Raw genomic sequence first — 12,252 nt, 5'->3', positions numbered from 1 at the left:
TACATACAGAAGTAGATGTGGGTTTTGAGTCTCATGAATAATGTTAAGAATTTACAGTTGAGTGGAAAAACACGATTGTCCCATCATTAATGTTTTGTCCCACATTTGATTTTATTTTGCATCTTGTAGCAAACCAGGAACTTCCTGCAAAATTGCGTGATCTGGGTAGACACCGATGACAATTCACTTGTTGTCCCATGTTAAATAGTCCCCCACCCAGTGCAACATAAATCCTCACAGTACTGGTAGAAGCAGTCTGAAACAAGTGTCTCTTACATCACGTTGACTCACCAAGACAGCTTAGCAGGTTTATGGGTTGGCTGACGTACACCATGCCTCCAGGAATTTTGTGGTACTTTCAAATAAGAATAAATAATAGAATGACTGTTCATTGTAAAACCTAATAAATGTCACCTTGTACTGGGTTGGACATTAAGTGACACCAAGACACGAGGGCATTTCTGCAAACAGTTGTGAATGAGAAAAGCTTAAACTATGTCTTGTAAATTATTAGGCTATAGCTCAGAAAACACTGAAGGAAAAGCAGATTTTCTGATTAGTAAATATATTCACAGTTATTTATTTTCCGCCTCTTCGGAAGACTGGCAGAGAGGCACAAAGTGAATTTTTCCATACTTGTTACACAAAAAATCCTGTGAAATTACTGAAAACCTCTGCAGCTGCCACAGAAAATTAATTTTAATTAAATTAAGCAAGCTATTAGTATGAATCACTTCCTAATTTCAAGCAATTAACCTCTACCTTTAAAAAAATCAACAGGAGAATTCTACATATGGAGCATTGGAGGACTGTTCCACAATGAATAAAAACTGACACTGCAGACAACAATGCAGTTCTTTCTTAAAAAATAAACTACTTGAGGGACCACTGTGGTACAATCCCACATTTTAAATGGTAAATACAGAACACGGCACTGCACAATAACTGAAAGAGAAAAAAGTTACACTAATTAAATAAGCATTAAGGAACCAAACTGTTGTTCTTCAAAAACCTGTAGTTAAGTATTGATTCATGTATCATTAGATACTAAAATTTCTAACACTATAGAAATGAAAGGAATATCGCCAACCCAAACATTAAACATAACACTTTTTAAAACATATTATACTGGGTACATGATTAGATCTCCACATGGTTACTGAATATCCCACTAAAATGCTGTGAAAATGCTGTCTGTTTGCCAGGCTTTAGTGAGCATGGAGACCACAGGCCTCGTTTAAAAATCTGAGAGTCTCCACATTTTTCAATTAATAAAGTTTACCCACAACCAGTGTCACTTGTGAATTTTGTTTATTTTCACACATTGCTGGGTACAGTATGGAGAACCTTCCTAGAATTTCCTCTGGAAGCTGCTCACTTGTACCATAAGCAGAGCCTCTACGATATTTGTAACAGAACTGTCAATGATATTCCAATTCTACATTCTTCAGTACCACCACCAGCAGGTGTGTGTCTTCCTGTCAAGTAGGTACACACAAGTTTGACAACCGTACTTAACGGAGCACTACCAACGCCAGCAATCACTGCTCAGGTGTGCTCCATCTCTCACGTGCTGGACCTTCACATCCATCCAACAGCCCTTAATAAACCTAGTTTCACTTTCTGATGGGAGGACCAACCAGCATCATAGAAAGATATATATTTAAAAAGAAATAAAATTATATACACACACAACTAAATGTGCCAAGTTGTTTTACCAGTTATTTGCATGTTTTATAAAGTTCCTCGCAATGAATTCAAGACAACACACCTGTACAAGAGAATTTGCAAAAAGTTACTAGTTTAAGAAATGGAATTAAAAGCCAAATAATTGAATGCCATTTCAGACACCTGTGGCAATTAAACTTTATGCTGACAAATGGCAAAAAAATGGGGGTCAAGAGAACAGAAAACTGCTTTATTCCAGGTAGCCATGACGGAAAGCGGTCACAGAGAGAAAGACGACTGCTTTGGCAGCCAGTTACGGAGTGGAACAGGACTCTCACAGTATTGTACCCCCTCCCAGCCATGCAGCCAAGAGCTCCGCAACTGTTGCGGGATACATTCTAACATATAATGCTGTTTACATACCTTTCACATCCTTGTTTCTTAAATATACAATATATATATACTATATATATATATATAAAATATACAATGCTGTCTTTAAACTCCCATCCTCATGTGCAAGTATTGAACCCTACTCAACTTCACAAAGTACTTTCAAATGTAACCAGTCTGCAGTGAAAGTCCACCTAGGACAAAGTCTCGAAACTCCTGTCGTACAAATCAGGACAAGCATAGGAAAAGCGGCGTGGTTTCGGCAGCAAACCGCCCGGTCAGTCGGCTTTCCGGGGGACTCGCCTACACACATCCAGATAGTGCTGAAGACAAACAGGTCCCTTGTCTCAGCAGTGTGTCACTTGAGAGATGCAGAGCAGAGTCACACAGGAACCAACTAGAAATCCCCACCTCCTATATTCAAAACGCAAATGCAAGATACAGAGTAAAGTCCCCAGCTCTACAGCTGGCTGGTTGAAATGCACAACCTTACATAGTAACTAATGTAGAATACATTAATCGGCTGGCGTTCTTCTGACATGAATACATTCAGTTTCTCAGATCATTATCGTCATCATCCCCCCCAAAGAACAGTTTTGCATGATTGTTTGCCGGTAGTTATACTCAACTGACCATAGAGGTAGTTCGCATTGTAAAGACGTGTGGAGGGTCAGTCTTCAAAACCAGTGTCACAGGAGAAGAAAAACACCTCTGTATTCATGCCATACAAACACACACACACACACACACACATACACACAGTGCACTCAGAAAAATGCAGCTCCGAGCAGACTGATGCTGAATGGCGTTTCCCACATGACCACAACGGCCTTGCAGAGCATCTCTCCAGGTGATGCAGATAGCAGGGTCACACCCAGTGCCAACTGTGCAGGGGCAGGGCCTACAACTGGAAGCCTTTCATAGGACCCTCAGGCTGCTGGAAGATGAACTGGCCCTGGTTCTGATCCACCTGTGGAGCCAGGTTTGAATCTTCCTCTTCCACACCAAAGTAGCGCTCAATCAAGTCAAAAGCCTTTTGGTAGATCTCTTGATTCTCGTGGCTCTGTAGGAACTCAATCTTGTCTAGACCTGCAAAAAAAACACACCCGCTGTTAACTTTTTCACTGACATCCACTGGTAACCCACAATGTGCCTTTATGAATAAATTAAACTATTATACAAGGGTAAGGCAAATTATACAAAAATTTGCATATAGTGCATATGCGTGGGAAGGTCTTAAATCAACTTGCTTTCACAGTTTTTATAGCTCATGTCTGGTGCGTGAGTGTTAGTTTTGAACAAGATAATGAATGCTGCATTTACGGAATGAATCAAGCATTATTTTCCAGTTACTTTAAAATTAGTTTTAATTCAGCCTGAAATTAATAAAGCTGTTATGTCTCACAAAATTAGTTGTGTCAAAGATTAGGCTCAGTAAAAATCTAAGGAAATCAAATGCCTGCATTATTAAGCTTCTATTCATTGCAACTTCAGGGGTAAAAGTGATTTTGTAGTTCTGAACAAAACAGATTTCTGGTTCCAACTGTCTAAGTTCAGACCAGCATACCAGTTATTTATGTGTATTTGTATCCAGTGCCACTTTTTGCCTCCCATTTTATGGCACTTATATTTTTAAAAAAAAAAAAAAAATCATGTTGTGAGAAGGCAGTCCTAATGAGATTTACCATATCATTTGGAGTTGTGTCAAAAGCCATATTACAGGCCAGATTGATTTATCATCACTATGTTTTACAGTTAACTCATACGGTTAGCGTTTACTGCTCTGTCCAGCAGTTTTCCCTACAAGAGGAGGGAAATCTTAAAATCTCTTCCCCAACCACCCCAGCTCAGGGGTTATATCACAAAGAGGCTTCAGTAAATTGTTAAATGGTCTTTAAGAAGAGGATTGCTGTACCATAGGCCTCCTCAATGAGAGCACAATACGGATTGATGCCTGTGCCATTTTGCTTCGCCTCCTGTTCTCCAAGACGAAGGACATTCTCCAGCCCGTTGAGAGACACTTGTACAATCTTCGAATCCATTACAGTCAGCAAGTCACACATAGGCTTGATTGTGTTCAGCGACACCAGGTACCTAAAGAAGGAAAGACAGATACACAGAATTCTGAGAGCAAGACAATCTCCAAATGACTTTTAAAATACCCAGCTGCTTCCAGGGGGTCACATTCACAGCATTCTCATCTGTGGGCTGATTCACCATGCTCGAATCAAAAGCATGTTCTCCACCAGTGTGGACCTGCTTACATTTATTCATTTAGCCAACACTTTTTTCCAAAGCAACTTACACTATTAAGCTACTTACAATTACTTACCAATTTAAACAGCTGGGTAATTTTACTGGAGCAATTTTAGGACAAGTACCATGCTCAAGGTTACTACAGCCATAAGTGGGATTTGAACCACTAAGATTCTTTAAGGCCACTGCACAAGCATATTCTCCAGACCTAGCCCTCTCAAACTCAGAATTTGCAGCCGAGAGAGGCCACAGAGCCGAGGAAGACCACAGAGCCGCAATTTTGCACAGGGGCAAAATAATACAACTTTGCTTCACAGACACTCATCCAGAGATGCATTGGTACATTACCACCCAGCCTGCAACCTTTAACCTTCCTGTTGCTAGTTCCTTCCTGAAGCTGTTTGCCATACCACTGCCAGGTTTTTACCTGATCTGCTCAGGAGTGCCCCCAGATGTAGCATTAGTGATAGCCCAAGCAGCTTCCTTTCTGGTACGGAATTCTGCTTTCTGAAGAATTTCTATCAGCACAGGGAAGATGTTGGCATCAATCACAGCCTGCACAAAAAAAACAAAATAAGGTAAACATAAAAGTGGAACCACACACAGAAAGACAGAAAAAGACTGACAGAAACCCAAGACAGGACCTGGATTTGTGCTCTGTTCCCAGCTGTGATGTTAGACACTGTCCAGCAGGCCTCCTTCTTGATGGACTCCTTGGGACTGCTGAGTAAGTGCAGCAGGCACGGCAGTGCCGAGCAGTTCAGGATCACCTGGACAAAGGCAACACACACACACACACACACACACACACACACACACACATATATGCAGGTCAACAATCCTTACAGAAAGTAATATACATATGCACAGGACAACAGAAAAACATGATCATATGTGGAAAAACACCACATAAGATTTTACAACAATTTGATAAATAACACGCGGTATTCAGGGCAGTTTTAACCACCATGAAGACACCTCTGATAGCAGCAAGTAGGTGCAACTGGAATGGAAATGGGGTTGGGGCATGTTTCCCAGCTAAGACTGGGATTAAAAATATTGGCTTTCAATACCAGTGAGTAAAGCAATCATTCTGGTTATAGAAGTAGTATTCTGAAAAATATTCCAGAGGGGAGTTAACTATGCAATATGTTCGCAATAATAAAGTTATGCTGCAAAAATAAAGAATGACAAAAACAGAGAAGTGTAAAGACAGAGGGACTACCTGAGTCTGGACATCATCGCCTGTTACAATATTCCCCACAGCACGCAGAGCAGGAGAAACCACCTTGTAATCACTGTGCCTGGGAGACATACAGGAAAACGACAGTCCGCACTATTGATGTGGCAATTTACAAACATCGTGAAAGAAAGAACCTTACACCTGTAAGATTATATCTTTGCTCCAATTTATGTCACATCCTTGGTCCTCATTCTACTTGGCCTGTCTGCACTATATGACACCGTCAACCACAGGATCATGCTTTCCTCATTAGAAAGTCATTCGAAATCAATTGAACAGCACTGAAATGTTTCAGTCCTGCCAATGAGGTAGATCTTACCAGGTGGTTCGGTGTGGCTCCCTGTCTTCACAGCCTCTCTCAAGCAGGGTTGCACAGGGCTCAGTGTTAGAGCCCTATACTCTTCTTCATCTACACCTCTTCCCTCACATCTGTCATTGCCTCCCATGGCTTCTTCCATCACTGCTATGCTGACAATACCCAGTTATTCGTCTCTTTTCCCCTGAAGCTACAGATATATCCTCACATTCTGCCGTTTGCTTCTTGGATGACTGATCATCTTCAACTCAACCTCTCTAAAACAGATCCTTCACCACCCAGCTGGTCCATCCAGCTGTTGGGAACCATCAAACTGAACAACTTGCGAATCTAATGTACTTCTTAGATCGAGAGCCTGGGGGAAAAACCATCAGTTCAAGTATCTGCTTCTCCCAACAGACTGATCTCATAACTCAGCGTATCATAAATCCTGAGTAACATCCAAGGGATTAATCCTTGTCTCACATTACACTCTACATAGCTCCTGATGCAGGTCATGGTGTCTCCCACATAAACAACTGCAACTCCCTCCTATCTGGTCTTTTAACCTCCACCATAAAACTTCTCCAGTTAATACACCACAAAACTGAACATATTAAACCAGTGATCAAAAGTTTGGAATCATCCAGAAATTGTTTTTGATATAAATGTATACTTTCATTCACTGAGGTGGCATTAAAGTGTCAATGTATTGACTCATTGCTGACATTTTTATTTCCCATAACTATTCTACGAATCAAACTGTTCATTCATGAAAGAATCCTCCATTGTGCTGGTGAGTCCAAAGACAATACTCCAGCTTCCTGTTTCTTCACCAAAGAGGGTTTTCATAGCTTAGACATATGCTTCAGATCGTTGTCCTGGTGCATGATGAAAATTGCACACAAAAAAAAAAAAAAAAAAAAGCTCTGACCAATGGGGATGGCATGACATTGTAAAACACAGTGGTAACCTTTCTAGTTCATTACTCCTTGCATTCTGTAAGTCTCCTACCTAACACCATTACATTTCCTCCATCATGCTTGACAGAAGGCATCAAGCACTCATTCAGCATCCTTTCAGTTGCTCAATGTCTCACATATGCTCTGCTCTTTGATCCAAACACCTCTTTTACAGTCACCCACCATTCAATGCCTGTGTACTTTGCCCATTTTTACCTTTTCTTTCCATTTACCAGTTTCAGATATGACTTTCTTCTGAACTCTGCCTCTAAACACATACTATTTAATTACCTCCCTGTTTCTCAAAACATTTTTCAGGCTCACTTCTATCTTAATTTTATCTGCTCAATAAACTTGCCTGGACTACTTTAAAGAAAAAAGTTCTGCATTTCCATCAATTCTACATGCAGCAACTTGTCGTATGTCTGCTAGCAAAAAAACCATTATATGAACTGTCTGTACTTTCACAATCACTCGTCTGCATCAATGTCTCAATCTGCTGATGACATACTTTCGTTTACTCTGAGTTGAACGTCGCTTTATATAACGTAAATGTACTAAGTACGTAATATGCTAAATCACGTATATACTTTAATGGAATTATATTATAGTTAAATGTGCTTCATAGCCTATTATTACTCCACCAGCCAGCCACCCGCTGGCCTCAAAGCCCAAACCAGATTCTTACATAAGCAGCTCCACCAGTCGGCGACACACTCCGGAATCAATCACAGTTTGGATTTTGTCATTCGGTCCATCGGACAAATAGGACAGTGCCCAGCAAGCATCTGCCAGGACGTCGGGGTCACTGCTGAAGAGCAGCCGGGACAGGATGCTCAAACAGGGAGACACCTGGGGGCAAGAGAGGACAGCTAAACACACTGACAGATTTATCATGACACACACACACACACACACACACACACACACACACACACACATTTTCAGAACCGCCTGTCCCATACGGGGTCACGGGGAACCGGAGCCAACCCGGTAACACAGGGCGTAAGGCCGGAGGGGGAGGGGACACACCCAGGACGGGACGCCAGTCCGTCGCAAGACACCCCAAGCGGGACTCGAACCCCAGACCCACCGGAGAGCAGGACTGTGGTCCAACCCACTGCGCCACCGCACCCCCTGTCCTATCATGAGACACCACCCCACAATACAGTGGGATGTACTGCACTGAGAAAATTGAGTGTTTGTAAGCAGAAGTGTTGTGTGTTTAACCTGTACAATAATAAACTTAATACACATGTATTTAGAATCACAAAAAAAGCCACAGAAACCATACTCCATGCATCTATTCAGTAACAGAAACCAAAATTAAATGCAAAGGAATTTGAATTTATCTCCAGCGGCCCTCAGGCTCCTACCAGTTAAGCATGCAGGGAGACAGATAAGGTTCCTAACACTCAGCCAAACAAAATATGAACCATGAAGAAACCAAAAACAGAACACCAGTACTAAATACAACATGAACATTTTCCACAATAGGGTTATACAAAAAATAAGTGCCAGAACAACTAGTGCATATGATCAAATGACAGCCTAGCCATTTCCGCTGACAAGAGGTCACAAACAAGTGAATATTGTGAGGACAGGTGTAGCTCACCTTGGCAAAATCTGGCGGGGGGTTCTTACCCCTGCACAGGTTGGAGAGAGCCCACACTGCATTACGCGTTGTTGTGAGCCGACTGGATTTGGTCAGGAGCCTGCAAAGCAGACAAGAAGACTGAGCTGGGGAAGGAGCATCAACTGAGCCCACTGTCAAAATGCCCAATGTCAAATTCCCCACTAGGGCTGGGCGATAAACTTGATCAATATGACCATTAACTTCAGAAATCCGGTTTTATAGTCATTTTACAGCAAGGATTTTTAGACTGACTGAAGGCCATGCTCATTTGGACAAAGATGTGAGACTACAGTACCTGTAGTGCATTCTTGTTTTTTAAATTAAAAAAGTTAAATGCAAAAGGGATCAGATACATGCCTTTTACACTGTACTAGGATAAATGAAATTACTGTACTATTCATTAATCGACAGCAGTGAAAGAAAAAAAAATCCTACCAGTGAACAAGACTGCACAAGACAGAAGCAGAACACTATAGGAATATGGCAGTACAGGAATTAGGCCTAGTAAATATTTGCCTCGTCAATATGAAGAATTACCATGATCTGCGGGACAAGATGAAGCAATTCAACCCTTTTAATAATTTATTTTCCACAATACACATAACTGGCTTTATCAATTGCTATGGGTAAATGATAAAAAGTACAGTTAAAAAGGTTTATAAAACTGCTAATAAAAAAAATGCAAACTGATAAGGAGCAGTAAGTATGAAAATGGAAAAAAATGGCCATATTGCCCAACCCTATTCACCATGCTGCTACCAAATGCGGCCACAGCAACAGTCCCACTTGCAGACTCACTACAGCAACACACATAACTCACTGCTGGAGAGAGGGAAGGATCCCGCAGTTCAGCACATAGTCTCTGCACTCTGCGTTGTCCCCAGCTATGTTCCCCAGAGCCCAGACCGCCTGAAACACACCATTCACACCATCACTCCGCTCTTCTTCCACAGACGCTCTGCTGGTGCATCTCCTCAGTTGTACTTAAGATCACAAGCTACCTGTTCCTGGACATCCTCATTGTTTGAGCTGAGCAACTCAATGAAGATGGGCACAGCTCCAGTCTCAATGACAACCTTCGTGTGCAGGAAGGTTCCCGAGGCAATGTTAGTGAGAGCCCAGGCTGCTTCAAACTGTCACAAGACAAGTAGGCGAGAATTTTTTTTTTTTTTTTTAAACTTAAGTATAATCTATGAATAAAATTCAAGGCTTTGTTGAATTACTTAGCTAATGTTATCCTTTTCTTAAGGAAAGCACATGCTAACACAAAGCCTCAGTCCAGTCTTCCTTATGGTAAGGTTAAATAGGCAAAGACACACATACCTGCAGAGTACAGTTCTCACTTCTTTTAAGAAACTCTACAAACTTGTTGACTACCCCAGGCGTAAGGATGACCTCATCAATAGGGGGGTTTGGCTCTGTGAAAGAGGAGTTGTAGAAATTGGCCACCTGCATCTTTCCACTGGGGTTAAATTTCTGATGTATAACAAATAAATGGACTGAAACTTTATGAAAAGTCCATTTTCAATTAAAATAAATAAATGAGAAGGCACAAATGAAACAAATACCTTTAGAAAGCAACTTCCTGAATTTCTGTGTTGCTATAAGCTGCTGGTCAGGATCATCTGAAAAAATCATCTGGACCATGTCGGGCGTTATGACACCCTCCTGAAATAATGAAAAACTGCTGTAATATTCCAAAAAACATTGTCCAAAATTTACAAAATAAATTGTATGGCTTCACAGCAGACAGTATTATTATTATTCAAAAGGACCTGAGGACAGTAAAGACTTTTACCAAAACAAGACTCAGAACAGACTTACACTGGAAACGGGGACTGTCGAGCTGACATCAGGATCCTGGATTGGGCACTCCAGCATTGACTCATCGCCTGCAGGTAGCGAAACATTCCTCCTCTTGAAAAGCTGCAAACAGAATTTGGGGAAAAAGTGTGAACACACAACCAATTAGTTCCAAAGAGAGACAATGGTACAGGGACTTAATGAAAACCACACAGTACACGTTGGGACAGAAAATGAGCATCACAACCAAGAATTCATACATCTTTAAAGGCACTTCAGTGGAAGTGTTTTGGCTCTGCCAACAACCCAGTGCTTTCAAAAGCACTGTTGATTTAATATCCTTTAAAACCACATCCAGAACTCTTTCTTGCACCCAGGCAATGAAGTACAACACAAAATTACCTTCTATCCTGAACCCTAAGTTCCTAGTCATGTAAAGAAAAGGGAAAAGCAGCTGGACTCAGCAATTCAGGAAGCACTCTATGTGGAGAATTGTTTTATAGAAACTGTATGTGGAAAATTAAATACTTCAATCATCCACATAACCACAACTCCTTCTAAATATATGGATAACTGAAGTATTTAAAATTTCTTCTGTTTGGAAAAACAAAGACTTGATCAGGCATGGCAATTCAAAGGAATTCTGGAATGTCTGGGCATCTTTCTGGAACTAGTTTTACTGTGCTGCATGACTATACCAGTGATATACTCCAACCTTTTGACCTTCAGTCTTTGCTGCTTTGCACAATGGACATATTTTCAGTTACTCAGTATACTGCCTCCTGTATGTTGTTTTGACCCACTTCCAAACTAATAAAAAAAAGTAATGACACATGAAGTGGTTCTTCTTACCTGCTCCTCCCTCTTCTGCTTACGAAGCTGAATGCCCTCTTCCTCTCTGCGACGGCGCATCTCCTGGGGGTTCAGCGCTTTGTTCTTGTAACTCTTCATTCGATAATTGTCTTTTACTGGGCTCGCCATCACGTCTAGGGTGGATTAGGGAAATAAATTCTATATTCAGCAAAATTAGAAAGCTGATTTCTTTCTGCATGCACGCGGCAGCAGCCGGAGGCCTTTACTGCGATACGATGAGGTGGTCTGACATGGGCTGAGGAAGCCAGATCAGACGCCTCATCCATGAAGTATCAGGAAGAACATAGGTCGCATTGACAGGTCATCGTGGTCTGTTGGCAACGCAAACGGTGTGACGTCACACACAGTTTCATAAAACAGCCACTTTGCCAGCAACAGTTGCAGAACGGACCCTCACCGACTCACAAAAGTTTTTCACCTCCAATTCTTAGACATTTCCATGACAACCATGCCCAAGGCCCATACAGTACTGAAACAGCTCGACAACGACGATGATGCCGCGTTATGTTTTCTCACACAAAAAGAAATCATCTTCTATCAAAAAGCAAAGTAAAAAGCGTTCCGTCCGTCGGGCAGATTTTATTCGCCTCAGGCTCACGCAGCTACACAGCAGCTAGCAGCTTAGCCTGTGTGTGTGTGTGTGTGTTATACTGTGTTATATCATCACCAGCAGGAGCTTGATCCCACTCCGTCTTCGTAAACCATCTGATCGAGTGAGTTTCTTTTCCGTTTCGCTTCTCTGCTTACAAATAAAGAGCCAATTATTAACTAACGTTTCATAGCAGCGCTCGGTTGCAAACCCCGCACCTCGGGCTCGCGCACACACACACACACACCCCCCTGTGTGATTTCCTCTTTTCCGCGTAACGCGAATTGGCGGCGCAGCCCGTAAACAAGCCAAAAAATACTTTTCAATATCATAAACGCACCGAACAAACGGCGCTTACCCATTTACTGCTAAGCGTATCTGTGTATAATTTGTTTCCTTGCCACAACCTTCCCTACATACGGCAGCTCTAGGAAAAATATGGCGTCGCCCCTCCGTCAGGGTCTCGCAGATATCCTAGAACCCCTCGCGACGGTGACGTCACCGCACGCCGCACTATTTCCGCCATGACCAGCC

At 41.8% G+C, this 12,252-nt stretch overlaps 1 protein-coding gene across 1 annotated transcript; it reads right to left on the bottom strand.

Annotated features, from left to right (window-relative positions):
- Positions 1 to 295: 295 nt before the first annotated feature.
- kpna5 (karyopherin alpha 5 (importin alpha 6)) lies at positions 296 to 12,203 on the bottom strand. The gene is made up of 14 exons (XM_018757326.2): positions 12,077 to 12,203; positions 11,109 to 11,242; positions 10,278 to 10,379; positions 10,022 to 10,121; positions 9,777 to 9,871; positions 9,455 to 9,586; positions 9,274 to 9,362; positions 8,433 to 8,532; positions 7,506 to 7,669; positions 5,543 to 5,621; positions 4,962 to 5,087; positions 4,745 to 4,872; positions 3,977 to 4,155; positions 296 to 3,150 (listed from the first exon to the last, which is right to left on the bottom strand). Exons 1-14 carry the CDS (start codon positions 12,078 to 12,080, stop codon positions 2,963 to 2,965), a joined length of 1,620 nt encoding a protein of 539 aa, XP_018612842.1. The 5' UTR covers positions 12,081 to 12,203; the 3' UTR covers positions 296 to 2,962.
- Positions 12,204 to 12,252: the final 49 nt, after the last annotated feature.

This window comes from Scleropages formosus, chromosome 8, assembly GCF_900964775.1.
Source record: "Scleropages formosus chromosome 8, fSclFor1.1, whole genome shotgun sequence".
In the NCBI taxonomy this organism is placed as follows: Eukaryota; Metazoa; Chordata; class Actinopteri; order Osteoglossiformes; family Osteoglossidae; genus Scleropages; species Scleropages formosus.
This window is presented reverse-complemented; position numbering and strand designations above follow the sequence as displayed.

Bases quoted from the DNA above. Each gene is read 5' to 3' on its own strand.
- kpna5 (XM_018757326.2), bottom strand. The intron at 10,122-10,277 runs GTAAGTCTGTTC...TCATTATTTCAG, and splicing joins CGACAGTCCCCGTTTCCAGT to GAGGGTGTCATAACGCCCGA. The intron at 9,587-9,776 runs GTATGTGTGTCT...GTCTTGTGACAG, and splicing joins GTGAGAACTGTACTCTGCAG to TTTGAAGCAGCCTGGGCTCT.